The sequence below is a fragment of the Rhodamnia argentea genome, chromosome 1, assembly GCF_020921035.1.
Source record: "Rhodamnia argentea isolate NSW1041297 chromosome 1, ASM2092103v1, whole genome shotgun sequence".
Lineage (NCBI taxonomy): Eukaryota > Viridiplantae > Streptophyta > Magnoliopsida > Myrtales > Myrtaceae > Rhodamnia > Rhodamnia argentea.
Window position 1 is genome coordinate 23,509,222 of NC_063150.1, and position 27,340 is coordinate 23,536,561.

Below are 27,340 nucleotides of genomic sequence, written 5' to 3' on the forward strand. Positions count from 1 at the left end.
ACCCAAATTTGCGCTGTCACCACTTACCAGGTTTGACATTTACCGAAATTCCTCAAACAAATGATAAGACCAGTTCTAAGACAAGTTTGGTCACCCACATAAGTTCCTCTCTTGCTTGTCTCTCCCTCCAATTTCGCCTACATAAACCCCCCACCCACATCCTAATCTCCTGTGCAGCCCAGCAAACACATTCTCTTAGCACTTTGCAAGCATTCTCGGAACATTGGTCTGTGTGTAGAGAGAGAAAGAGAGAGACATTTAACCGTATCGATGGCAGATAGAAGGATGGAGGCGGGCCTAGTTCTTGCCGCAGTGGCCATGCTCTGGGTCGGAGTGGCGGCCCAGTCAAGCTGCACAAACATGCTGATAAGCCTCTCGCCGTGCCTCAACTACATCACAGGCAACTCCTCCACCCCACCCTCGAACTGCTGTGCACAGCTCGCCAGCGTAGTCCGCTCCCAGCCTCAGTGCTTGTGCCAGGTTCTAAGTGGAGGCGGCTCTTCGCTAGGGATCAACGTAAATCAGACTCAAGCTCTGGCTCTACCAGGTGCCTGCAATGTTCAGACTCCGCCCATCAGCCGCTGCAACGGTAAGCAAATAAGTCGAATGATGATGGTTTTCAGTTTTAAGATACAAAAAGGATAAGAAATATAGTACTCACATAGACACTGGATTTGGTTCAGCTGCTTCTCCAGCCGAATCTCCATCAGAGACTCCAGAATCTCCAACTACAGTTCCCTCAGGTACAGCAGCATTCATCCTGCTTTTTGACCCTCATTTCTTCAACAAGAAAGATAGTCAGACTATGTATAACATGGCTTGCAATGAGTCAAAAGAAAAGAGATTGATCGCATCTCTATGCAGGAAATGGATCCAAAACCATACCATCGACACAAGAAAATGGCTCATCAGATGCAGGCCCCATCAAGCTGTCGATTCCTCTGCTTTTCGTCCTCCTCTTGACAGGATCGTATGTCTCGCTGCTGTCCTCACACTAATCAACTCTTCCTCCACCATTTAATTCTGCCCAATTCCTGTATGAATGCATTGTAGTATTCTTTATTGTTTTGTATTCTAGCTCGACCCCAGTATAGGCAGGGCGAGCAAGTTGTATAATTCTTGCTACACCTTTTGATGTTTGTGTATCTACTACTGCTGGAGAGAGACTGGCTGTCTTTCTTCTAAATAAAACAGGCATCTGCCTGCTTTTTGTATGCCTTTATATTCATTTCTGTCTTATCGATGGAAAATTTAAGTTTACAAGGCCATCATTGCTCCAAGATGAATTTTGTGGATTTGAACTCTTTCTTAAAAACAATGAACATCAATACCAAGCTCTTGAGTTTCACACGACATAATCTAGGAAGTGCAAAGCGCGTGAACTATTCAGAACTTAATGAACAAAGGCACAGCCAATAATGCCTACACAAAAAAGAACATGCGCTCGAATCCTCTCCCTTCTCCCCCCCACCACCCTAGAACCGTCAATATAACAAAACACATTCCATCATAATCACCCTCGTTTCTTTATCAAGAGCTGACGACAGCAAGATTGAACCACCACTATGTAATTTGAGTATGCCGCCGGAGAAAATTCTTGAAGCAGGACTGAATGATTGGATAATTCCAGTTCCAGATGCCAAACATGGAGCTTGTACCTTGGTTCTTCTTCGCTGTTCAAGCATATATAGATCAGTCAGCACACTCCGATTGTTGAATACTTGGACAATACCAAGTTTTGGAGAGTCAGGAAGTTGAGTCTTTACTGTTGCAAAAATGGAAGAAGGATAAGCACATCTGACAATTTAACCAGCTGAAAATCGAAGTTAACACGACATCTGCTTCATCCATTAAATCAAGAGGCACAAAACCAAGGATTGTGTTTTTATGAACAAGGTTTCTGGAGCAAGCAACATGTATGAGCAGTATGACTACAGTTTGATGTTATGCTTGTTTATCAGAACATAGAGATTGTCTAGTGCAGTTGCTTAACTACAAGTAGTAAGATTCTAAAAGTACAGAAAACTAAAACATTTTTACTTCTGCAAATGTACAGACATCAACACCTCATTAAGCTTTTGATTCTATAATAGTAATACTTAGCAAGATTACTAATGTAATTATAAGTGACTGGTTCTCATGGAAACGATTCCCTTAAAAGAGGATGTTAACACGTGATTTCCATTCAGGATATACTCCATTGAAACATAGCAATTATCTTACTACTAAAGCACTAATAGAACGACCTATCAACCAGAACACTCAAACCCATAAATATGCCACCATGATAAACAAAGTCCATTAAATGACAGTACCAAAGTTAATCGACATCGTTTACAAAGGTCAAAGAGCTCACGACTGTCCAGAAGACCTCACAAGCGTTCTCGACAAACTCCTTGCCAATCAAGAATGCGATCTAGACCGAACAAAATCTTCTAGTTTTTCCCACACCTCAAGAGCAGCAGCCCGATCCTGGTGCCGCTTATTTTTACTTATCTGCACATTGAATTCAAACTCACATATCAGCAATCTTCGACAGCAACTAACAAAAAGCAACCACATATACAGGCAATCTCTGTAGAACTAGCAGAAAAAACAATCTGGCAGCTCAAAGTGTAAGATTAGTACTCACCGAGATAATCTTTACATTCCACTGCTTTACAATTTTGGCAGACTCCACGCTGTCATCTTCAAACCTCATAAAGAACCCAATTACTGCAACTCATTAAAAACAGAAGAACATCAACAATCAGCAGGTCATTCTACCCCCTAAGCAAAGAGAAAATAGCAGATAAGGTCTCAAACTCACTCACTATATTACAAACCTAGCAAGCCAAAAATGCCAATTCAACAAACCAATCCAAAAGAATACATTTAGTTGCAATCAAACCAAACTCACTTCTATTGAAGATCTCGACATGGTCCTTGAAAGGCCAGTCCTTGAACTGCCACTCCTTCCCCAACACGAAGACTGCCACTACCCGGTCCCAATCCTCCGACTTCAATGCCGACGGCTTATCCCTCACCTCGTAGGCCGTCACCACCCTATCCCTACTGAACTTCTTCTGCACCGTGATGCAATCCGGCTTCAGCCCCTTCATCTGCTTGGCCTTCACGTCCGTGGGAATAAAAACCCCATCTTCCAAGAATTCCTTCACATTGTATATCGTGATCAGCGTCTGGAAAGCGCTCGGCACGAGGATTATCGGTACGCCCTCCCCGATCTTGCTCCCCTTGAGGTTCAATTTCGGCTTAATTGCAGAATCCCCAAACCCTAGCTCCTCGCCAAACCCCAGCCCCCTGTCCTCCGCGCCCATCAAGCGGCTCTTCGCCACCAGCCCATCCTTCCGCTGCTGCGACTCGATCCTCTGCCGCTCCTCCTCGCGCCGCGTCGAGGTGACGAGCACGGAGTAGAAGTCCCGGTTCTTGCACTCCAGAATCGCCTCGCGGTCCTTCAACGGCCGCTCGACCGCCCGGATCAGGGCCATCACATCGACGGCCGCCGCATCCTCCTCCGCCTCGCCCTCGAGCTCGGCGGAGAAGGCGGGGGCGGCGGCGGCGTCGGGCATGGCTACATCGGAGGGGACGGCGGAGGAGGAGGAGGGGAAGAGCTGGATGGCGTCGGAGGAGGAGATCTTGCCCTGGAGGTAGTCGAGGAGGGGCTTGCGGTCGATGAAGGTGACGGTGGGGAGGTGGTGGAGGCGGGCGGACTGGATGTAGTCGGTGTGCTTGAGGTGGTGGTGGGTGACGAAGAACAGGAGGGTCTCGAGGGTGTAGAGGTTGCCCTGCTTGGAGCGGTAGGCGGTCTCGGCGGCGCAGGGGAAGGAGTAGTCGGAGCCGAACCGGAACTCGTCGCCGACGCGGACGATCTTGTCGAGGTCGCCGCGCATGGTGAAGTCGCGGAGAGCTGAGAGAGGGTCCATGGCGGAATACGAGTCGGAGACGGCGATGGAGAGAGGGTGCGCGCAGCGTCCGTCGTTTTTGTACGGCGGAAGAAAGTGAGTGGAATACGCCAATATAAAACGCCCCTGAAACTTACATAATCAAGTAAGGAAACCAAAAAAAAAAAAGTAACGAAACAAAAATTTGACCAAAAACACAAAGTAAGGAAACAAAAAACAGGTAAGGAAAAATATCAAACAGAGGATGGCTCTTCCGACCAAAAAAAAAAAATGACGGCTCACTTTTAAACCGAGAAAGTTTCAAATACGGGCATAAAGATATGATTTCAAATAAAAGCTTAGATTTAAAAAAAAATCTGATCAAGAATATTTTCATCTTTTTTCTTAGATTTTTTTTTATTTTTTTTTCTTTTTGTTTCGATCGACGAGTTGGCGACCTTCGCCGCATCGAGTGAGGGCTCACGTCACGGGTGTTGAGGGTGGCCTCACCTTGAAGTAGACACGGCCACGGGCCGATTTGAGCCCGTAACCGACCGGTGGAATAACCGAAACCGGCCCATTGATCGGAATCGGCAGTTTCGAACCGGAACCAGCCCGGCCCCTCATGGGCCGGTTAAGGTTTTAAAAAATTTAAAACAGGCGGTTCCGAACCGCCCAAAAAAATAAAAAAGAAAAGAGCCGTGGCTCTTTCCCTCCCAACCGGAACCGGCCCTTGAATTCGCTAGCCTTTGAACCCGTCCAAAAACCGGCGGTTCCGAACCCCGATCGAAATCGCCCCTTTAAGGGCCGGTTTCGGTTCAAGCATAGTCACGAATCGGAACCGCCGGTTTAGGAACCGGAACCAGCAATTCACGGCCCGCGACCATGTTTATCTTGAAGGGCACAAGCGAGGCCGACCCTTGCCGGATCTAGGCGAGGGTCGTCTTGCCGCGGCCAACCCTCATTGCCTCGCCCATTGGTCACCCAAAGCAGTGACCCTCATCACCTAAGCAAAGGAAAAAAAGTAAAAAATAAAAAAGAAGAAAAGAAAAAAAGAAGAAGAAATCAAAAGGGAAATGACGAAAATGCCATCAATCAAGCATTTCTTTGAAATAAATAAGATGGGTATTTTATGCTCTTATTTGAAATAATATCCATTTCAAGCCATTATTTAAGAAAATGAAAGCATTTTAGGCTTTCATTTGAAATTTTCCATTTAAACCATGACCACTACACATCTCTGTTATCAATACTACTTACATTTACATACGTCACTTCTATACTTATACGCCAATTCACGATTTTGTCAGCTCACTTTACAAAAATACCTTCCCCACTCTCCCACGTCAACACTACTCCCTCATCTCTCGATCTTGTCTGAGCTCGGGCTAGACCTGTCAAACTCTGAAGTAGGGTAAAAAATGATCTAACCCAAATAGATTCATTTAACTTACTTTGGGCATATTTTCATGTAATGTAAATTTAATGATCAATAGTCGACCCCAATCTATATAGCAAAAACGCTTCCATATTTAACCCAATATTGAAAAACTTGTATCCAAACTTAAGTGAGAATGCAGAGCAAGTAAATGTGAGATTTAGTGAGTATGATTGTAAAAATTTTAGGACTCAATTGACAAAAAGAAAAAGTTTAGGACTGAATTGGCACAATTACAATAGGTTTAGAATTTTTTTGGTAGTTTTTCCTATGTTGGACTTTATTATTATAAATTCATTTATGAAATATTTGTTGAATAAAATTAACTCACATAATAAACAACACCTCAACACATCATAATGAAGGGGGAAACCGACATAAAAAAAATGCCATAAGTTTTGTACAGCACTTAATTTCATGCTAAGAACCTTTCGAGCAATCACTTGAGTGCAATTATTTGTTAAAAATTGTTCGGTTGAGTGTCGTCAGTAATTTATCTCATTGGGGAGTAGACGTGGTATTAATTTATTATATAACGTCTACATGGCTTGCTGGCAAATAAGTGTTCTTGAAGAACCCTAACCCCAACTTCTTAAATTGGGGCGAAATCACCTTATCAAAATTTGCAATGGAAAAGTAGAAGCAAGATAAGCGGCTCCCGATTAGAAAATGTTCAAGCTTGTTCACGATGCCATTTCACCGCAAGGCCTTTGTCTTTTAATCCTCCTCCGCTCATGGTCTCATCTTCACTGCAAAGCCACCTCCTCCTCTTCCTCCTCCAAGCCCGAAGAAACCGGTCCCTTCTTCGCCCATTCTTCGACTTCCGCCGTCTCAGACTGCGGCGAACAAGAATCGGAGCTTCGTGAAGGCAAACGAAAGAACCGAAGCTTCGACGGAGGTGAACTTACTTGTATTTTTGCATACATAAAAAGGTTGAAATCAAAACTATGACACAGTGGATAAAGGTGTGCACAGTGTTCGCGTCGATAAAGTCAAGACAAGAAACCATCGGATCTAATAGTTTAGGAACCGAAATATTTGGAGAGTTGCTCGCGTGACATTTTGCCATTATTATAAGTTATTTATTGATCATACAATCTCTCAATTAATGAGTTTTATTCTAATCACACTATGATATTGCATAAATTTACGATTAAGATTGTACCATTATTAAAAATACCGTCAGGAAAACATTTCCTAAATTTTCGAAAATCTCGGAAAAAAGATGATCGCACCTGCCAAATTTCGAATCCAATCTATTCAATCCAACGATACATTGCAAACTCCAAGGCGCACACGCTGGATTCACAAATACAGAGGAAGTTTTCCTTGCAAATGGATGACAATTATGAAAGTCAAATTGAGCATTAAAACGGGAGCGACGTTCATGGTGAACTTGTCAAGAATCATTCACCAGTAGAGAGACGGCTGAACACGACCACATCCCTCGTCCTCCCTTTGAGCACTTGATACCTCCTCAGCACCCCCTCCCTCGTGAACCCGGCCTTCTCCAACACCCTCTGCGACGCCTTGTTCTCCACGTCCACCACCGCCTCCACCCTCTCCAGCCCCGGCCTCTCCCCAAACACCTCCACCACCGCCGTCCTCACCGCCTCCGTCGCGATCCCCCTCCCCCAGTAGCCAGAGGCCAGCGCGTAGCCCAGCTCCCCCCGGCAAGCCTCCATCCTGGCCTCGTTCCGCGTCACCGAGACTTGCCCCACCGGCCTGCCGTCGAGGCAGATGGCCTGGAAGTAAGGGTGGGGGAGAACGGTGCGGGCGATGTAATCCAAGGCGTCGTCACAGCTCGTGTAGGGCTCGAACCTGCAGAAGCGGGCGACGTCCGGGTCGCCGGCCCACGCCATGAAGTCGTCGACGTCAGAGAGTTGCAAAGGGCGGAGGGAGATATTGCCACTGCCACCGCCGCCGCTGCCCCTGCCGCCTGAGATGTGGGTGGTTTGTTGCTCCTGCTCCTCCATTGGAAGATCTCGAGCGTGGTGAATGGGCGGACCGCGGAAGATGAGGGGGAAGAAATGTGCTCTTGTATTAGATTCATCGAGATCGATGCTGATGATGATGGCAGACGAAGTCACGGAGAAGGTGGGAATTGAAGGTCAAAGTCAATGGAATCATTAAGGTCACGGACGGGCCAAAGATGGGGACTAAGAGAGAATAATAATAATCACAGAAATGATAGACATACTAAGTTCCATTTGTATAATAAGTTTTTTTTTTTTAGACAGCCATTTGCACAATAAGTTATTAAGTAAATAATTGGCCAAAAATTCTTTATATGTCTTTGCCTCCCTCCACCTAACTTGATCATGATGCAAAGTGGGAAACCTTTTCCGATGAACTTTTTGCTGTCCAAAACGTACGGTCATCTTTTCGAATTTTTTATTTATCTTTACCTTTTTTCTAATTTTTTCTTTTTCTTTCTTTTTTTTCTTACCTCGACGAGAGCAAACAGGAAAGAACGAAAAAAGAAAAGAAATAAAAGATCATAAATAGAAAAATGGTTAATACCATGAAAAACCCTAAACCGGTACACCTGTGACAAATTTACCCCAAACTATTTTTTTGACCACGAAAAACCTCAAACCGGTACATATGTGACAAATTTACCCCAAACTATTTTTTTTACCACCAAAAATCCTAAACCGGTATATTTGTGACAAATTTACCCTAAACTAATTATTTTGACCACGAAATATCCTAAACCGGTACACATGTGACAAATTCACCCCCCGTTAAATCGTCACTTTGTTTTGGCTTTTGGTCCGCTACGGTATGGGAGGACACAACCCTTGGTGCTCCACCCATCCGTGCACTATGGATGGTGTCATCGTACAAGAAGAGACTACCGAAGGAAGGAGGTTCACGATTTGACATAAATAGGTAAGCCTTAGGGCAGCCCGGTGGCGAAGATCCCGACCATGGAGACCATGGGAATAACCTGGTAACAATGATACGGAAAGCAAGTCTTCGATCTTACAAAGAAAGGCGATGGCTCGAAAACCTCGTCTCTAATGCTTTTGCCTTCCACGAGACCGTACTTGTCGGATCCGAAGATCGCCTATCTCAAATTGATAAACCCGTAACAAATAGAGGGTTAAAACCCCATATTGGTATACCCGTCAACTATCACATGTCACTAAATCAACAATTTGATAGTTAAATTTAATGAAAATTAACGGAGGGTAAATTTGTCATATGTGTACCAGTTTAGGGTAAATTTGTCACAGGTATATCGGTTTAGGGTTTTTTGTGGTCAAAAAAATAATTTGGGGTAAATTTGTCACAAGTGTACCGGTTTGGGGTTTTCCATGGTATTAACCCATAGAAAAATAAAAAATTATTAAAAAAAAATATTAAAACTATCTACGTCGGCTCCAACTAAATCACGCGGGACGTTCGGTGTTAGGGTGCCACAAATGAACCGGAAAATCGAATAGAATCGAATCGAAATTTTCGTGCATTTTGGTTAATCGAATCGAAAATGAAATTTAATAGGAGAATTACCCTTACGTTAAAAAAAAAAAAAAAAAAAAAGGGAAAAGGGAAACCTAGAAATCAAATTGGATATTCAATTTTTCGGTCAACCGCTCATCATGATGATTTAGTGATTCGAATTTTCGGAAAACCCGAATCGAATCGTTGACATCCCTAGTCGACATTTATGTTAGCAATCTCCGACTTACATTGGCTGGAGGAAAAATTCCAAATAAAGGTATGAAGTGCCCCGATTCTTTTAAATAAGAGCTCGAAGTGGAGCTTATTTCAAATAAAGGCTTGAAGTGTATTCACTATTCCAAAAAAAAGCCTAATGAAGAACATTTTTCTCATTTATATTTGTTTATTATTTTCTCATTTTTTGTCTTTTGTTTTTTGTTTTCTTTTTCTTCCCATTTCTCATTTCCTTTTTTTTTTTTTTTTTTTGCCCTTCTCGCCGATGGTCGGCCCACCATCGAGGCCGGCGAGGTGACCCTCGCCCGGATCCTGGGAGAGGTGGCTGAGCGTCACCAGCCCGGATCTTTATTGAGTTTTATCGGAATCTTTATCGAGTTTCAAGTCCTTGTTTTAAACATGTTTCATTTGATACCCTTATTTGAGAAAATAAAAGCACTTCAAGCCTTTATTTGAAATTTTTCCTTGGTCAAATGGACTGAATTGACACAAATGTAAAAAGTTTATGATTAATTGGCAAAAAAAAATGTGTATAATTGAATTGACACAATTATAATAAGTTTATGAGTTTTTTTCATATCCCTCCCAAAAATTGTGACACGAGTTATGAAGGTGTGGACGATGTTCAGGCAGACAAAGTGGGGCAGGAAATCTTGTAAGTGACCCGATCGTGTTGATTAGGAGCTAAAATCTCTAATGATGTCGGAAAAATACACGAGGAAACTAGTTGCCAAGTTTCAAATACAATTTTATCCAATCCCACAATCTATTACAGATTCAAAGGAGCACACACTGCACTTACAGAGTCAACTTCCGCATTAAAATGGGAGAAACATTCGTGCAGAATATTTCAAGAATCATCATCATCATCATCATCAGTAGAGAGACGACTGAACACGACCAGATCCCTCGTCCTCCCTTTGACCACCACGTACTTCCTCAGCACCCCTTCCCTCGTGAACCCGGCCTTCTCCAACACCCTCTGCGACGCCTTGTTCTCCACGTCCACCAACGCCTCCACCCTCTCCAGCTCCGGCCTCTCCCCGCCGAACACCTCCGCCACCGCCATCCTCACCGCCTCCGTCACAATCCCCCTCCCCCAGTAGCCCGACCCCAGTGCGTAGCCCAGCTCCCCCCGGCACGCGTCGCTCGCAGCCTCGTTCCGCGTCACCCAGACGGCCCCGACCGGCCTGCCGTCGAGGCAGATGGCCTGGTAGTAAGGGTGGGGGAGGACGGTGCCGGCGATGAAGGCCAGGGCGTCGTCGCGGCTAGTGTAGGGCTCCCACCTGCAGAACCGGGCTACGTCCGGGTCGGCCGCCCACACCATGAAGTCGTCGACGTCGGAGAGTTGCAGAGGGCGGAGGGAGATCACGCCGCCGCCGCCGCCTGAGACGTGGGCGGTTTGTTGCACCTGCTCCTCCATGGGAAAGATCTCGACTGTCGAGTGTGGTGGATGATGAGCGGAAGGGCGTTCTTATAAATCAAGATTCGTCGAGATCGATGGTGGAAGAAGTTGCGGAGAAGTTGGGAATTTAAGGTCAGAGTCGATGGAATCGATGAGGGTCGTGGACTAGTCAAATGAGTGGAGGGCAAGGAGTCGTTTGCTCATATGGGTGGTGATGTGGCGCTGAAGAGGGCGGCTAATGGATGGGCTCCACAATTTGTCCGCCACCAAGAAGGAAAAAATGGTAAATATATAATGTCGGTACATGAAAAGTCAACCACTCAGACCATTCAAACTTACGTGCGTTTTCGTTCGTGACAACTATTTATGTTCCTTGCGTTGCGCCCCACGTCCTTCTTCGGATGACTCTACGATCAGTCCACCCTCCTTTCAAACCCCAAATTTTACCTTCCGTCTCCCGGTTCCATGGACCCCTCGCCCTCCGCGATCACTCTCCGACCATTCGAACTCTCCGACGCCGCCGACTTCCTCTCGTGGGCAGGCGACGACAGAGTCACCCGCTACCTCCGATGGGACTCCGCCACCTCCCTGGAGGCGGCCGAGTCGTATCTCCGGACCGTCGCCATTCCCCACCCCTGGCGTCGCTCCATCTGCCTCGGCTACCGCTCGATCGGGTACGTCTCCGTCAAGCCCGGGTCCGGCGACGAGCGGTGCCGCGCCCACGCCAGCTACTCGGTCGGGGCCGAGTTCTGGGGGAGGGGTTTTGCGATGGCGGCGCTGAGGATGGCCGCCCGCCCCGTGTTCGACGAAATGCCTGAGCTGGTGAGGCTGGAGGCGTTCGTGGAGGTGGAGAATGGAGGGTCTCAGAGGGTTTTGGAGAAGGTTGGGTTTGTGAAGGAAGGGCTGCTGAGGAAGTATGGGATTTGCAAAGGCGAGGTCAGGGATATGTATGTGTATAGCTTGTTGTCTACGGATGAGCTTTTGGGTTGAAGAGTGAGAGAGATGAAGCTTTGAGATGGAGATTACATTTGAAGTTTTGATCAGACTCTTGCTTCGTCTACCTGTTGGTGTTGAATGATGCAACTAAGGTCTTTGTGTCACATTGTAGCTGTGAGGATTGTACCGAGCCTTCATAATCTGTCAATCAAGTTCAACTCGGCTCCTATAACGGGCGTTCATCCTCTGTTCGAGCTCGGCTGGGCTTGGTTCTCGAGTTCAATCTGGACGAGACGGAGCGTTTTTTGACTATCCGTGAAAATTTTCAGTCACAAACTTGAATTCGAGTACACAATATGAGATCACGCCTCGTAAACAAGAGAATTTAAAAACCAATCACGGGCTATTTTCCTCCACAAGCAAAGACCTAGACAAGACTTTATCTCGTGCCAAGTCACTAACTATCAACTCCCACTATGTTAGGTAATGTCTCGAGTTTGAGTCGTTCACGTAACCCGATCCGGTAGGAGGATATCAGTTTGTTAAATCGAATTTGTTAGTAAACAAATCCAAGAATTCTAATTAGATTAGAATTCCTTTTCGAAGACATTTACATATATTTATTTATTTATTTGTTTTCTGTTGAAAAGGAAAAAGTTGATCAAGATGTGGTTTCTTCAATGACGTATAGTGGACGTACAACTCCAAAAGCAAGAAGAACATTGTGTGGGTCCTGGTCAACATAGTTTTGTTGACTTCTTTATAAGGGCACACAAAAGGCTTGGGGTTACTCTCTGGAGAACGCCGCACAAGCCAAGAAAAACGCACAAAAGGTCTGCGTGCCGCATGGTGAAGGAGCAGGAATTCATACGAAAGGAAGAGGTAGAACTAAACGTACCAGCTGTTCTTGGTTTGTTCCCGTACGTAGCTATTTCTTGGGGCTTGAACGCCGGGCGATTTTGTGTTGTGAGTTCTACATCCAATTGAGTTGTTTTATCTGTAAACACTTTGGGTTTGGGTGATAATTTAGGTAGTGTTTGAGTGATAATTTAGGTGCGGGAAACACTTGAGTGCATGAGTGATTGTAAATTTGATTCTCCGATCATAGTGAATCATGTTCTTGGCTCTCCCCGTGGACGTAGGTACCGATATTCGGACATAACCACGTAATCTCTAGTGTCCTTTATTGTTCATCGTAATTTCCCTAGTGATTTCGCATTGACTTATTTGCAAAATCCGTTAGCGTTTCCGTGTTATTATCTCACAATTGGTATCAGAGCTACGGTTAGAGTTTTTGTAGTTGATTTGGGGCTTTTGCTTGTCTGATCATTGTCGGGAAATTTTGTTATTGCAATTATGTCTGGAGCGAAATTTGAGATTGAGCGGTTTAACTAGAGGAACAACTTTGAGTTATGAAGTCTCAAGATGGAGGCGTTATTAACGACTCAAGGTTTGGTTGAGGCATTAGAGGGCAAGGATAAGTTGCCCGAAACTATGAAAGATGTCGAAAAGGACATGTTAATGAGGAAGGCGAGAAGTATAATCATGTTTGTTGACACCTAAATTTTGACTTTTCCTTTTAATCGTTTATTTTGCATAACAATCAGGAATTAAACTTTAGTTCATACCAAAAATAATTAACTTAGTTTTCATATTTATTTTAGCATACATCGCATTCACATTTTCATTGATCTAGTGATGGATAGACTTAATTCAAGGTTTTGAACTTAATTGAATTATCTGAATTGAGCTTGTGGCGAAATTTTTAAGGAATATAGATTAATTTGAACTTGATTAGGTCTGATTAAGTCCTTCGGGGTTTAATTAAAAAATGTTTTGTGATTCGGGGTCTATTTCATAAAGTGTCATAAGTTAGAGCCCCTAACATGACCTAATTTTTTCTATATAAGCATGCTTATGCTTCACAAACGAGGGAGGCCAATCTCAATTATCACACACGGCAGAAAAGAGAGAAATGTGCGTGAGAGAGAGGGAGAGAGAACGAAGGGAGTTTTCTCTCGATCAAGCCATCCAAGAGTTCGGACTAGCACCGCCAAGCAACTATTATTTCAGCTCCATGCGTCCATGCCATGAAGATCGGTGTTATCGAAATTGTTGCTCTCTGAAGGACTTCCACGACAACAATCCAACGAGTTTAACAAGTCCACGGTTCCATGTCGACGTGGTGACAAGTGCTCGATCAATTCCAAGTGGCGTTCTTGCTTCCTTAAAGTCCACGGTCAAAGAAGGTAATTAGAATTCCTGCTAATCAAGCTTAAATTCTGGTTTTGTGTTCTTTTGGTCTTGTCTCTATCTAACAAAGCTTCTGTGGACTTTATGATTTTGAACAATGGAAAAAGAGAAATCATGTGTGATGGCTCCTTGAAGGGATACTTGGGCGTATGATTATAGAGAGAAAGAAAAAAACTTCTTTCTCCTTCTTAATAGGTTACAAAGTCCAGAAAAGTGAGCCCCATGGAGGTCACTGCTCATATCCGTTGAAGTTTGATCTAGTCCCATGCCGCTGCGAATCAAGTCAAAACAGTGCCGTTTTTGGGGCAAATTCACAGCTTGCTTTGGTGCTGAAGTTTGATCTAGTCCCATGCCGCTGCGAATCAAGTCAAAACAGTGCCGTTTTTGGGGCAAATTCACAGCTTGCTTTGGTGCAGATTTTTTGCGAGACGAAAGCCATTGTCACATAAAATTCCAAGGAGCTGCTGTCAAGGAAGTAATTTTGCTGCTCTTAGGGGCTGTTCTACTGCTGTTTGGAGTAAAAAACAGCACCGTTTAGAGGCGATTTTCAGGCGAATTTGCAGCTCTTAAAGTGCAGATTTTTGGGCTCAATTCAAGGTAATCTCTCTATACTTTTAGGGTCAATTCGATGCTTTTTGAAGTGTTTGCTATGCTGTTTTGCCACTGTTCACCTGATGTTTTCATCCGAAACAAGCTGTTTTTGTGGAATTCATGCAATTAACTCATGTGGAATTTTGCGGGAGCCAAAATGGTAAGTCTTTGACTTGTCTTAATCACTGTTTTACATGTGTTGGTTGCTGTTTTGACGCTATCATTGAGGCAAAAATGCAGGTTTTCGAAAATTTGAGAAGCAATTACTTTTGTATGACCTAAATATCAAAACCTTAATTTTATCACAAATTTCGAAAATTGATTTTAATTGGACTCATTGGACATGATTTTTCAGAATAAAAAAAATTCTAAATCTAAATTAGGAAATTTTATTTCCTAATAGGCAACATCTATGTTAAGTTGGATAAACTTATCCGTCCCTATTCGGATACGAACCTCTAATTTAGTAAAGATGGGAATTTAGTTAATCCGATCTATTGCCATTTAGATTTGATTCGCTATCTTCAAAAAGCTGAATTTAGATTTATGAATATCATTATTTTCGAAAAAATACAATATGTGGATATTCATGTTGATTTTGATGCTATCTTTCTTTAATTGGAATATGCTTTCTTGGTTGATATGTCTCGATTTAATTCCATATATTTAAGATACTTAAAAATTTAGTAAGATACGGCTTCTTAGAAACCTTATCTAATTGAAATTTTAGGAAGATATGGTTTCTTAGAAACCTTATCTTATCGGATTTTTTGGAATAAAATCAAGATAATCAAATCATTCATGCATATCTTTAGATTGCTGAAAAATTCACAAATAAAAAATTCTGTTCATATCTTGGATTGTCTCATCCATATCTCAAATGTCATATTCTGCATATCCTTGTTTGCATGTCTTTGCATCATATCATATCTTTTGAGTATCACTTATCTCACCTTCCATTTTTAACAAAACACATATTCTTCGCAAATCTCATGTCACATCGGCATCCATGATTTTCGATTATCACTCATATTCTTGCCATAAAATTTTAAAAAAAATCACATCTTGCATATCCCATGTCATATTTTCTGCATAACTTGCTATATCTCATGTCATCTCTGCATGTTCCATATCGTATTCTTTGCACATCATATTTTCAAGAATCATGGCATTTTGTCTATCCATGCTTTTTCGAACATCATCTATCCTTCGTCCATGATTTTCAAGTATCATATGTCATATTTCATCTCATATTTTTCATATCATTTTTTTAAATATCACTTATTCTCCCCATATTTTCGAAAATTGCACATTCATGCAACATTATTTTTTGAAAATCACATGTTGTAGAATATCACTTGCCATGCCTTATTTGCTTATCTTTATGCCATGCCATGATATGTTATGTAATGTGAAAAATCATTTTTTAGTTCATGTGTCTTAGGATAGTTAATTAAACTTGCATGTTTAATCTATTTGCTTACATAATTGTTTTGCATGCTAGCTATGTCAATTGCATGATTTTCATATGTGGTAGAATAAATTGTCATGCATTGTGCCCATCTTGCATGTTTTAATTTGCTAGTTAATTCTTGCATATAAGGAAATATGATCCGATTTTGCATGATTTCACATAGCATTCACATAATTCATTCCTTCATTCATATCATGCATTCATTTTAAAAAGTGAAAACACAAAAACACCTCATTTGAACTTAAAGTGCATTCAATCAAGCTTGGGTTGCCGACCTAGGATATCTCATGGAACTAAGGTACTGAAAGGGCATTAACTTTAATTAGTTAATGTAATCAAGTCCCCGAATCCACAATCTCTGATTCGTAGAAATAAGAATAGTCCTCCTACTATTTTTATTTAGGTTTCTAATTAACCTACCCAAAATGATTAGTGGCGACTTCGAATTTTAAATCATTCTAATTAACCAAAGTTGCGAATTGATAGGGTTGGGGAGAGTATGTATTAGGTTATTCATTAAATTAGCTCGATAATCCATTTACCTAAGGTCTTAACTGATTTTTAGGTTGCAACAATGTTGCACCTATCGAATGAGGTGTTGATAGAGATAGCTGATGAAAAGGATGCCGCAACATTATGGGTTAAACTTCAAGCACTCTATGATATGAAAGGTTTGAACAATCGCTTGTATATGCTGAAGAGGATGTTTCAATTTCAAATGGCCGAAGGCACATCTATCAGAGGCCACTTAGATGAGTTTAACAAACTCATGATGGACTTGAAGAATGTCAACGAGGCCTTGCCCGATGAGAAACAAGGTACGATGTTGTTAGCATCTCTACCAAATTCTTTTGAGCATTTTATTGTTCTTAATATATTACAATTGTTTATGACTAAATTGGCACAAATAAATGTTCGTGATTGAATTGGAACCAATGTAATATGTTTAGAACTTTTTTGACACTTTTCTCAAGTTAGAACAGAGAGCCTCCGTGATCGATTGGAATTTGAATTCCCCCGTACACAAAAAATAGATGGGAAAATTCTCATTTAACGCCCTCACCTTCGAAGTTGGTGTACATTGAACCCTAAACTTTTAAAAAATTGCATTCAACCCCCCGAATTCTTACATCCGTTAACACTGTTAACTTTTTCCTTTAGCATTAACCGTGTACATGTCTTCCGGAAGATAAAGCACGCCATTTTCTTATTTTTTTGCATTAAATGTCCTTGTTGCTCGTAATTCTAATAAATAACACCTATTGCATAATTTGTTCTAGTATTTAGGGTTTAATATACATCAAAGGAAAATGAAATTTATCAAAAGATAAGCTCATGGGTAGAATCGAATATCCAGTCGAGTCTTATGTAGGTGCGTTTTCAATGGTGTTACTTTTTTTTTTGTTAAATGGGTCATGTTGTCTGATAAATTTGTCCGAATCGGTGATGACGAGGATCGAAAACAACACCAACGAGTCGAATGCCTTTCCGATTGAATGATTATAATGTGTTCCTGTTTGTGGAATTTGATGGTCCATTGCTCTGTCCCTTTTGCTTAGCCCCTTTTGTTACGATTGAGAGTCGGGTGAACTCCTAATAAAGCAATGGATTTTAGGGTAAACAACACTATTAACCCTAGTAAAAGACAAATTAGCCAACTAATCATAAGCCTATGGTACATATGTCAACTCAATCCTAAATTTTTTAGTTTTGGCAATTTAGTTCTAGACGTTTGCGTGAAATTTCAATATGATCATCCCGATCAATTTTAAGCAAAAATTGCTAACGTGTCGGTTGAGCCATCACCGGCCGTCTCATGTGGCACACCGCTATGTCAATTTTCGATGAAAATTGGCTGGGATGATTACATTGGAATTTCGCTCAAAAGTTTAGGGCAAAATTAACAAAATTGTAATGTTTAAGATTAAGTTGATGTCTGTACAATAATTTTATAACCGATTGGACAATTTTCCCTTCACATTAAGATGATGAGATCTTGTACCACTTACCAATGAGGCCCTATCAATTAGTATTACACAGAAGAAATCAATTCTAGACATTAATACTGCCGTATGGTCGATTGGCGATTACTAGCCATTAAGACTTCATGCGGGCAAGTTGCTTATAATTTCTCATTCTAGGGTACGTTAATTTCTCAAATTTGGGTTATTCCTTGGCGATCTTCCTAGATAATGGTATCGGATTATGTCAATCCAACTCGGATCACATGGACAATGTAATTTCTCATTAAGCCATTCAAACATTTCAGTTAATGCGTACGGTAGTTCCGGTTAAGGTATGATAGTTTAACATCAACAATTGTGAGGAGCGCACAATAGAAACATAATATCTTAGTCAGGGAGATCGCCAAGAGATCGCCAAAATCTAAACATGTCAACATATCCAGTTGGAGCCACAATATTTATAAAATTTAAGCAAATGAGTTATGTGTCAACTCAAATATATTAAGTAATCTAAACCCCACTATTTCTTTGATATGTCACTTATTCTATCACAACTCATGTACACATTTCAATAACATCCCTCTCACGTATGAGCTCAATGTTCGGTCTGTTCGCATTAATTCAAGTATCTTTCGATACCAACATATCTCAATTTGAATCTCCAACCCTCATTTTCGTGTCCAATCTCTTTCTACTAATCGTACCATGAAAGCTAACATCATGACCATGTTGCTACACTACGATGCCTACATTCACTCTAGGATTCAAACTGAACAATCAACTTCACTTCCAAACTCTTTCTCCATATCAAACCATAAAAGCTGCCATCATGCCTCATTGCTACACGACAAGGCCTCTCTTCTCTCCAAGTCTCCTCCGCTAGATCGAACCATGAAGGTTCCCCGGAAACCCAGTTGGTCACGAGATTTCTCCATAAGATATTCACCAATTACCGATACACATAAGGAATTAGCCACCAATTAACCAGCGGCTCTAATACCATATGTTGAGAGCGCACGACATAATCCGATACCTTTATCTAGGAAGATCGCCGAGGAATAACCCAAGTCCTAGCCCGTTGACACCTCCCGATAGACCCACATTTACTAAAAATTCAAGCTAATGAGTTATGTGCCAACTATAATATGTTAACAGCTCAACACCATGCTAATTCTCCGACGTGTGACTTTTTCTAACACAATCCACAGATGCATCTCAACAATAGTGATGGACATACCATGTCTTAAAGTTCAAAATTGTTACTTTCCATATATGCCGAGACTCTCCATAACCTATATTATAGGCATTGACCAATTATGTAATCAAAGAAATAATGTAAAGTACATAGAGTTCAATAACACGTTCTTATCCTCCAAGTCGCGAATGACTTAGCTTAGTACGTCGAGTGCCCATGGCAAGAGCTATTGCCATATCCATTATCTACAAGTAGCAAACTTCAAATAAGAAGAGCCCATGGTACCCTATAATGCTAGTGTTATTGTTATATCCATTGTTAGCACTCAGTACTTAGATTCTTGGTATAAATAATAGGATGTCGACATAATGACTCAATGTCTGATTATTTTTTACTCCATCTTGGATTAATTTTGTCGACTTTATCGTTAGAACATGGCCGTATCAATATGAACCTTCTTTAGATTATGATGGGAGAAGCGCAACGAAGTAGAATACCTTCATAATGGAGAGATTTGAAAGAGAATTAAAAACTGTGAGCACATTGCCATGCTTGGGTGGATCCATACTTTCATTCAACGGCTCGAACCATTTAGTTATAATCCAATTAGGTATTATCCGCTACTTCTTTCTACTCCAATCATCCGACACGAGATTCTTTTCCTTTGCTTCTCGATTCGAACGTGCACTCGAGCACATATAAAATCTACATGGCATGTTGCCCTTGTCGGATCCGGCAAGGGCGACCATCGTTAAGAGGGAAAAAAAGAAAAAAAAATCCGAAAAATTATTTAAAAGATATTTTAAAAAATATTTATGTTAGTGTTAGCAGTGCCACGTAGGATGACCACCGTCAACATCGGCAAGTTTTTTTAACATTGGTAGGATGTAATTAATTGATCTTAATATGAAAAGGTTTCGGACTAAATTGGTTCAATTAAAAGGTTAGACTGAATTGATACGGTTAAGAAATGTAGTTAATATGTAACGGACAATTCAAAATTCTATTTTTGAATTAGTCCATTAATGTGGTAATATTCTGTAGTTAATACTATAACGGACTAATTTTGAATTGGTCCATTAATATGTTATATTCTATAGTTAATATTATAATGGATTAATTCAAAATTCAAAATACTTTGAATTAGTCTTTCTAAAAAAACTCTATAAATATAAACGTTATCCTAGAATTAAGGATAAGTGAAACTCATTCTCAAACTTAGAGTATATTTCTACATTGTATCGGATGATCAGTAGAATTCTTGAAAACATCTACTCTATTTCTTCTTTCTCTACCATTTTTCTACCTCTTCTATTTACAATGTCATCTCCCACCTCCACTCCCGCTGTGCAAAATCACCTTAGCCTCAAACTTTCCGGTGATAACTTTCTATTATGGAAAATCCAATTGTTTCCGTTACTTCGTAGCGAGTCCTTGATGGAATACTTTGACGGCACCATTATCTATCTCACTCCAACCATCACCCCTACAGACTTCACTATTGCTGCACCAAACCCCGCATATGATGAATGGATTCGAAAAGACCAACTTGATCTTAGTTGGATGATATCTTCTCTTTCACCCGATGTCCTAACCTATGTGATTGGATTAGATACTACCGTCGATGTCTGGAAGGCTCTATAAACTATCTTTGGATCTCTATCGCATACAACCATTCTCGGATTCATATGCAACTCCAGAATACATTTAAAGATGACAAGTCTGTCTCAACTTATCTCCGCGAGGTAAAGTACATTTCGGATCAATTAGCTACTGCCAATCGCCCTCTAGGGAATGAAGAAAGAAATGCCATTGTCTTCCGTAATTTTGGTTCTGATCAATTAGCTACCGTCAATCGTACACAAGTTATGACACTCACGATATACTTATCCCAATATTTTTTTCATGGGCTCGAGAGTAGGGTGCAAGTGATAAAAGAAGTTTAAGGCTCCCCACGGTAATGTAACAAAATTGGCCAGCGATATCATAAAATCATGAGCTCATTTATCCTGACGGTATTGAAAATTTAAAATCATATGAAAATGTTGAAACATAAGTTATCTTGTAATAAATTTAAGGAACACGTCGTGATCGAAATCAAAGTATTGACGCGACCGATGATGGTGTGCTAGACGTTCGGGGTAGATAAAGTTGAATAGAAAATCATGGGAGGTGAGCCGATCTAATTGTTCCAGAACCTTGGTGTCTAACAACGTTGGGAAAAACAGATGAACGAAGCTGCCAAATCTCAAGTACAATCCATCCAATTCTACAATTTATTACAAAACTCAAAAGTCGCACACGCATAATTCACAATTTACGTACGAAGTTTTCCAGGCAAATAAAATATATGACAATTCTAAAGTGAATATATCAAGAATCATCGTCGGCAGAGAGACGACTGAACATGACCGCGTCCCTGGTCCTCCCTTTGATCGCGAAATACTTCCTCATCACCCCCTCCCTCGTGAACCCGGCCTTCTCCAACACCCTCTGCGACGCCTTGTTCTCCACATCCACCACCGCCTCCACCCTCTCCAGCTCCGGCATCTCCCCGCCGAACACCTCCGCCACCGCCATCCTCACTGCCTCCGTCACGATCCCCCTCCCCCAGTAGCCCGACCCCAGCACGTATCCCAGCTCCCCCCGGCAAGCGTCGCTCGCAGCCTCGTTCCGCGTCACCGAGACGGCCCCGACCGGCCTGCCGTCGAGGCAGATGGCCCGGAAGTAAGGGTGGGGGAGGACGGTGCTGGCGATGAAGGCCAGGGCGTCGTCGCGGCTAGTGTAGGGCTCCCACCTGCAGAACCGGGCTACGTCCGGGTCGGCGCCCCACACCATGAAGTCGTCAACGTCGGAGAGTTGCAGAGGGCGGAGAGAGATCACGCCGCCGCCGCCGCCGCCGCCTGAGGCGTGGGCGGTTTGTTGCACCTGCTCCTCCATGGGGAAGATCTTGAGTGTGGTGGATGATGAAAGGAAGGGTGTTCTTATAAATCAAGATTCGTCGAGATCGATGGTGGAAGAAGTTGCGGAGAAGTTGGGAAGTTTAGGTCAAAGTCGATCGAATCGATGAGGGTCGTGGACTGGTGAAATGAGTGGAGGGCAAGGACTCGTTTGTTTACATGGGTGGTGATGTGGCGCGGAAGAGGGCGGCTAATGGATGGGCTCCACAACTTGTCGGAAAAAATGGTAAATATATAATGTCAGTACATGAACACAGTTACCTATTACTGGGCCAATGAAAAGTCAACCATTCAGACCATTCAAACTCACGTGCGTTTTCGTTCGTGACAACTATTTGTGTTCCTTTCGTTGCGTCCCACGTCTTTCTTCGGATGACTCTACGATCAGTCCACCCTCCTTTCAAACTCCAAATTTTGCCTTCCGTCTCCCGGTTCCATGGACCCCTCGCCCTCCGCGATCACTCTCCGACCATTCGAACTCTCCGACGCCGCCGACTTCCTCTCGTGGGCCGGCGACGACAGAGTCACCCGCTACCTCCGATGGGACTCCGTCACCTCCCTGGAGGCCGCCGAGTCGTATCTCCGGACCGTCGCCATTCCCCACCCGTGGCGTCGCTCCATCTGCCTCGGCGACCGCTCGATCGGGTACGTCTCCGTCAAGCCCGGGTCCGGCGACGAGCGGTGCCGCGCCCACGCCAGCTACGCGGTCGGGGCCGAGTTCTGGGGGCGGGGTTTTGCGACGGCGGTGCTCAGGATGGCCGCCCGCCGCGTGTTCGACGAAATGCCTGAGCTGGTGAGGCTGGAGGCGTTCGTGGAAGTGGAGAATGGAGGGTCTCAGAGGGTCTTGGAGAAGGTTGGGTTTGTGAAGGAAGGGCTGCTGAGGAAGTATGGGATTTGCAAAGGCGAGGTCAGGGATATGTATGTGTATAGCTTGTTGTCTACGGATGAGATTTTGGGCTGAAGAGAGAGAGATGAAGCTTTGAGATGGAGATTACATTTGAAGTTTTGATCAGATTCTTGCTTCATCCACCTGTTGGTGTTGAATGATGCAACTAAGGTCTTTGTGTCACATTGTAGCGGTGAGGATTGTACCGAGCCTTCATAATCTGTCAATCAAGTTCGACTCGGTTCCCATAATGGGTGTTCATCCTCTGTTCGAGCTCGGCTGGGCTTGGTTCTCGAATTCAATCTCGATGAGATGGAGCGTTTTCGACTATCCGTGAAAATTTCCAGTCACAAACTTGAATTCGAGTACACAATCTGAGATCACGCCTCGTAAACGAGAGAATTTAAAAACCGATCATGGGTTATTTTCCTCCACAAGCGAAGATCTAAACAAGACTTATCTTGTGCCAAGTCACCAACTATCAGCTCCCGCCGTACTTTGAACGACGTCAGTATGTTGGGAGCTTGATGTTTCCACAGTTGTTAGATTTTCACAAGACGCTCCGCGGTGAGTTCATTAGGCCTTAAGTGGCTTGCACTACGTAAAGCAATAATTGTAAAATGGTTTAAACAACATCTTTGCTCTATAGAAATTTCCGAGAGGACATGCAAATCCGGCGGCCAGTTAACACTAGGCCGAAGCGGTTCAGCCAACCCCAAGCCGCACGCTAGGTGCCGGTCGAGCACGCCGCATGCAAGGCAGCCATCTGGGTTTCACCTTCGGAGGATTCTTCGATACTTAAGTTAGCAAGAGAACTAGGCAGCGGGGCTACGAGTCTACTTACCCGTCCTAGACTCGCTGGGCTGGGGGATTGGGCCTAAGTTGGGCTCGAATCGTCCTTATGGGCCTAGCTCGTGGGTTTCTTCACCACTTTCCCTCAAGAATAGAGAAGTGGACAAGGATGATGAAGGTACGTGCCCCCTAATGCTAATATAGATTAAACTCCCAAGGAATAAGACCAAATTTAGTCCTCTAATTTAAGCAGTTTTTGCAATTGGGCCCTCAAATTTTGTTTTGGGTCCAAATTATGTCCTCGAACTTAATTTTTCCAATCAAGAAATGTACTTGATTGCCCCCTTTCTACATGGTCATCTAGAAGACCTCGTAGCGCTATTATTGCCATCTACATAGATGCAATTTGAGGAAGCTTTAGAAATAATGCCATATCCCTCTCAAGTACTTATCATGAGAGGTACCCTTGTTTCTCATTATTATTCTCTTACCATCGATTTTTTTTTATTATTAAGTAATTTTCCATTGCCTCTTCATTCAAACCCATAAATTCTCTCGAATGACGAGTGATCGCATAAACCAATCAAAATTTGCTTTTGAATATCGACACATTTGAACATACTTTTGGACCAGCTCTTGCTAAAAGCATGGACCGGCGTGCTCCAGTTACTACGTGGGGTTGGAGTACCGCCTCATCCAATGTAAAAAATCGATAGAATAATTAAATATTAAATCATGTTTTCGTTTAACAGCTTAAACATTTAGAATAGTTGATAATGGTTCCATAAAATCTTACATGAGTTCCCGAGTTCAAATCTTTTCGGGCTCCATTTGCCTTTCCCATTAAATATGACTACGCTTAGTATTAAAAAAAAAAATCAAACTATAAAAGAAGATAACGTGGGAGAACAATATTTATCAATCAATTTTATGTTCGAACTCTCTCAAAAGTCTAGGTGGTATTCTTCGACCGGGCATTATCCGGTGATATCGCTGAGGAATGACCTAATCAAAGAAGAGATTCCATCCGACGCAGCACGAATTTTCTCATCCCTAGCTATAAGTTTGAAAAAGATGGCTCCAAGGTTCACGAAAACTTAGCCCCCCCTGATGCTGCCACGTGGCGATTGGACCAAGTCAAGATGATGCATGGTCTTTCATGTGTCCTGATGTCTGTCCTCCGAGGATTCTTAATTAGCTCAATGTTCTGAAAATTGAGTCAACAAATGCTAGTGGAATTTTTTTTTTTTGGGGTCAAAATGCTAGTGGAATTTGAGAGTATAATTTAGACGTTGTATTTCATGATTTATGATGAACCAAGTCTATTACAATTTTTTTTTAATGTAGAGGTTATTTTATAAAAATCATAATGTCATGGGTCCTCGTCGGACTTTTGACATTTTCAAAATGAAAATTGCTAGTGAGGTCGTGAATTAACGTGTTGAAAGTTAGGGAACAAAGTGTCAAAAAAGTCCAAAACCTATTGCATTGGTACCAATTTATACCTCTAAGCGAGGGCATGGGGTCGACAAGGCCGCAATGACCTTGGCTGGAGGACCGATGAAAATGAGCAAAGAAAAGAAATAAATAAAAAAAATTATAAAGATTATGAAAAAAATTTCCACGTTAGCGACGATCGTACCATGCGGGATGATCGATATCCATGTTAGCGAATTCTGGCCAAAAAATGATCGGATGGACTCAATTGACATAAATACAAACGGTTTATGACAAAGTTGGCACAATTAAAATGTTTGTGATTAAATTGGGACCTATACAATATGTTTAGAACTTTTTTGACACTTTTCTCAAGTTAGGACAGAGAGCCTCCATGACCAATTGGAATTTGAATTCCCCCGCACACAAAAAATAGATGGGAAAATTCTCATTTAACCCCCTCACCTTCGAAGTGGGTGTACATTGAACCCTAAACTTTTAAAAAATTGCATTCAACACCCCAATTCTTACATTAGTTAACACTGTTAACTCTTTCCTTTAGCATTAACCACGCACATGTCTTTCAGAAGATAGAGCGCGCCATTTTCTTATATTTTGCATTAAATGTCCTTGCCGCTCGTAATTCTAATAAATAACACCTATTGCATAATTTGTTCTAGTATTTAGGGTTTAATATACATCAAGGGAAAATGAAATTTATCAAAAGATAAGCTCATGGGTAGAATAGAATATCCAGTCAAGTCTTATGTAGGGGCGTTTTCAATGGTGTTACCTTTTTTTTTTTTTTTTTGGTTAAGTGGGTCGTGTCGTCTGATGAATTTGTCCGAATCGGTGATGACGAGGATCGAAAATAACACCAACGAATCGAATGCCTTGCCTGATTGAATTATTATAATGTGTTCCTGTTTGTGGAATTTGATGGTCCACTGCTTTGTCCCTTTTGCTAGCCCCTCTTGTTACGATTGAGAGTCGGGTGAACACCTAATAAAGCAATGGATTTTAGGGCAAACAACACTATTAACCCTAGTAAAAGAAAAATTACGCAACCGATCATAAACCTATTGTATGGATGTCAACTCAACCCTTTTTTTTTTAGTTTTGGCAATTTAGTTCTAGAATTGTGCGTGAAATTTCAATATAATCATCCAGATCAATTTTAAGCGAAAATCGCCAATGTGGCGGTTGAGCCATCACTAGCCATCCCACACGACATACCGCAATGTTAATGATTTCCGATGAAAATTGGCCAAGATGATTATTTTAAAATTTTGCTTAAAAGTTTAGGGCAAAATTGGCAAAATTATAAAGTTTAGGATTAACTTGATATCCGTATAATAACCTTATGATTGATTGGAAAATTTTCCCTTCACATTAAGACGCTTATAGGGCTATCAATCCACCCTAGATCACAGGACAATGCAATTTCTTAGTAAGCCATTTAAACATTTCATTTCACGCATACAATAGTTCCAGTTAAGGTATGATAATTTAACATCAACAACTGCAAGGAGCGCACAGTAGAAACATATATCTTAGCCTGGGAGATCCCCAAGAGAGGGTCAAAATCTAAACCTGTCAACATATCCGGTTAGAGCTGTATATTTATAAAACTTAAGCAAATGAGTTATTTGTTAACTCAAATATATTAAGTATTCTAAACCCCACTAATTCTTTGATATTTGACTTATTCTAACACAACTCATGTGTACATTTCATTAACATATCGTTCACATATGAGCTCAATGTTAGGTCCGTTCACCATAATTCAAGTATTTTTTTATACCAACATGTCTCAATTTGAATCTCCAACACTCATCTTCATATCCAATCTCTGTCTACTGATTGAACCATGAAAGTTGATATCATGGCCACGTTCCTATACCGCGACGCCCATATCCACTCCAGGATTCAAACCGAACAATGAACTTCATTTCCAAACTCTTTCTCCATATCGAACCACGAAAGCTACCATCGGGCCTTGTTGCTACACCGCAATGCCCATCTTCTCTCTAGGTCTCTTTTGCTAGATCAAACCATGAAGGCTCCCCGGATACCCCGTTGGTCACGAGATTCCTCCTTAAGATATTCGCCAATTATCGATACACATAAGAAGTTAGCCACCAATCAATCAGCAACTCTGATGCTATATGTTGGGAGCGCATGACATAATCCTAGCAGTCAACACCTCCTCTTAGACCCACATTGACTAAAAAGTTTAAGCCAACGAGCTATGGCCAACTATAATATATTAACAGCTTAACACCATACCGATTCTCCGACATGGATTTTTTCTAACACAATCCACATGTGCATCTTAATAATAGTGATGGACACACCATGCCTTAAAGTTCGAAATCGTTATTTTCCATGTATGTCAAGACTCTCGATGAGCTATATTATAGGCATTGACCAATTATGTAATC

At 42.0% G+C, this 27,340-nt stretch overlaps 6 protein-coding genes across 12 annotated transcripts; 3 read left to right on the forward strand and 3 right to left on the reverse strand.

Annotated features, from left to right (window-relative positions):
• The first annotated feature begins 13 nt into the window (after window positions 1-13).
• LOC115750287 (non-specific lipid transfer protein GPI-anchored 5) lies at window positions 14-15,694 on the forward strand. Of its 2 annotated transcripts, XR_007198545.1 has the most exons (4): window positions 14-589; window positions 684-743; window positions 865-1,112; window positions 15,675-15,694. XR_007198545.1 is itself a non-coding variant. In XM_030687547.2 (3 exons), the coding sequence occupies exons 1-3, from the start codon at window positions 271-273 to the stop codon at window positions 996-998; spliced, it is 513 nt and encodes a 170-aa protein (XP_030543407.1). In that variant the 5' UTR covers window positions 14-270; the 3' UTR covers window positions 999-1,211. The 2 variants fall into 2 exon arrangements, 1 of the variants encoding a protein (XP_030543407.1); XM_030687547.2 differs by lacking the exon at window positions 15,675-15,694 and having other exon boundaries at window positions 865-1,211.
• On the reverse strand, window positions 1,303-4,013 carry LOC115750281 (protein CDC73 homolog). 4 transcript variants are annotated; one of them, XM_048279484.1, is made up of 4 exons: window positions 2,900-4,013; window positions 2,633-2,715; window positions 2,377-2,496; window positions 1,303-1,673 (listed from the first exon to the last, which is right to left on the reverse strand). In XM_048279484.1, exons 1-3 carry the CDS (start codon window positions 3,921-3,923, stop codon window positions 2,404-2,406), a joined length of 1,200 nt encoding a protein of 399 aa, XP_048135441.1. In that variant the 5' UTR covers window positions 3,924-4,013; the 3' UTR covers window positions 1,303-1,673; window positions 2,377-2,403. The 4 variants fall into 4 exon arrangements, with proteins under 4 accessions (XP_048135441.1, XP_030543396.1, XP_048135437.1 ...); XM_030687536.2 differs by having other exon boundaries at window positions 1,303-1,765; XM_048279480.1 differs by having other exon boundaries at window positions 2,357-2,496.
• On the reverse strand, window positions 6,613-7,318 carry LOC115750303 (uncharacterized N-acetyltransferase p20-like). The gene has a single exon (XM_030687569.2). It carries the CDS (start codon window positions 7,293-7,295, stop codon window positions 6,726-6,728), a length of 570 nt encoding a protein of 189 aa, XP_030543429.1. The 5' UTR covers window positions 7,296-7,318; the 3' UTR covers window positions 6,613-6,725.
• Window positions 9,735-21,900, reverse strand: LOC115750282 (uncharacterized N-acetyltransferase p20-like). 3 transcript variants are annotated; one of them, XM_048279490.1, is made up of 2 exons: window positions 21,719-21,900; window positions 9,735-10,389 (listed from the first exon to the last, which is right to left on the reverse strand). In XM_048279490.1, exons 1-2 carry the CDS (start codon window positions 21,759-21,761, stop codon window positions 9,854-9,856), a joined length of 579 nt encoding a protein of 192 aa, XP_048135447.1. In that variant the 5' UTR covers window positions 21,762-21,900; the 3' UTR covers window positions 9,735-9,853. The 3 variants fall into 3 exon arrangements, with proteins under 3 accessions (XP_048135447.1, XP_048135444.1, XP_030543399.1); XM_048279487.1 differs by having other exon boundaries at window positions 21,716-21,900; XM_030687539.2 differs by lacking the exon at window positions 21,719-21,900 and having other exon boundaries at window positions 9,737-10,596.
• LOC115750283 (uncharacterized N-acetyltransferase p20-like) lies at window positions 10,759-11,623 on the forward strand. The gene has a single exon (XM_030687541.2). It carries the CDS (start codon window positions 10,874-10,876, stop codon window positions 11,396-11,398), a length of 525 nt encoding a protein of 174 aa, XP_030543401.1. The 5' UTR covers window positions 10,759-10,873; the 3' UTR covers window positions 11,399-11,623.
• A 137-nt stretch (window positions 21,901-22,037) lies between the features above and the next one.
• Window positions 22,038-22,949, forward strand: LOC115750284 (uncharacterized N-acetyltransferase p20). The gene has a single exon (XM_030687542.2). The coding sequence runs from the start codon at window positions 22,218-22,220 to the stop codon at window positions 22,740-22,742; it is 525 nt and encodes a 174-aa protein (XP_030543402.1). The 5' UTR covers window positions 22,038-22,217; the 3' UTR covers window positions 22,743-22,949.
• The last annotated feature ends 4,391 nt before the right edge of the window (window positions 22,950-27,340 follow it).

Bases quoted from the DNA above. Each gene is read 5' to 3' on its own strand.
- LOC115750283 (XM_030687541.2), top strand. From the start codon at position 10,874: ATGGACCCCTCGCCCTCCGCGATCACTCTCCGACCATTCGAACTCTCC.
- LOC115750282 (XM_048279487.1), bottom strand. From the start codon at position 21,761: ATGGAGGAGCAGGTGCAACAAACCGCCCACGCCTCAGGCGGCGGCG. The intron at 10,390-21,715 runs GCGGCGGCGGCG...CCCACGTCTCAG, and splicing joins CCACGCCTCAGGCGGCGGCG to GCGGCGGCGGCGGCGTGATC.
- LOC115750284 (XM_030687542.2), top strand. From the start codon at position 22,218: ATGGACCCCTCGCCCTCCGCGATCACTCTCCGACCATTCGAACTCTCC.
- LOC115750287 (XM_030687547.2), top strand. From the start codon at position 271: ATGGCAGATAGAAGGATGGAGGCGGGCCTAGTTCTTGCCGCAGTGGCC. The intron at 590-683 runs GTAAGCAAATAA...GATTTGGTTCAG, and splicing joins GCCCATCAGCCGCTGCAACG to CTGCTTCTCCAGCCGAATCT. The intron at 744-864 runs GTACAGCAGCAT...ATCTCTATGCAG, and splicing joins TCCAACTACAGTTCCCTCAG to GAAATGGATCCAAAACCATA.
- LOC115750281 (XM_048279484.1), bottom strand. From the start codon at position 3,923: ATGGACCCTCTCTCAGCTCTCCGCGACTTCACCATGCGCGGCGACCTC. The intron at 2,716-2,899 runs GTGAGTTTGGTT...AATGAGTTGCAG, and splicing joins TGTCGAGATCTTCAATAGAA to TAATTGGGTTCTTTATGAGG. The intron at 2,497-2,632 runs GTGAGTACTAAT...TTCAATGTGCAG, and splicing joins GGAATGTAAAGATTATCTCG to ATAAGTAAAAATAAGCGGCA.
- LOC115750303 (XM_030687569.2), bottom strand. From the start codon at position 7,295: ATGGAGGAGCAGGAGCAACAAACCACCCACATCTCAGGCGGCAGGGGC.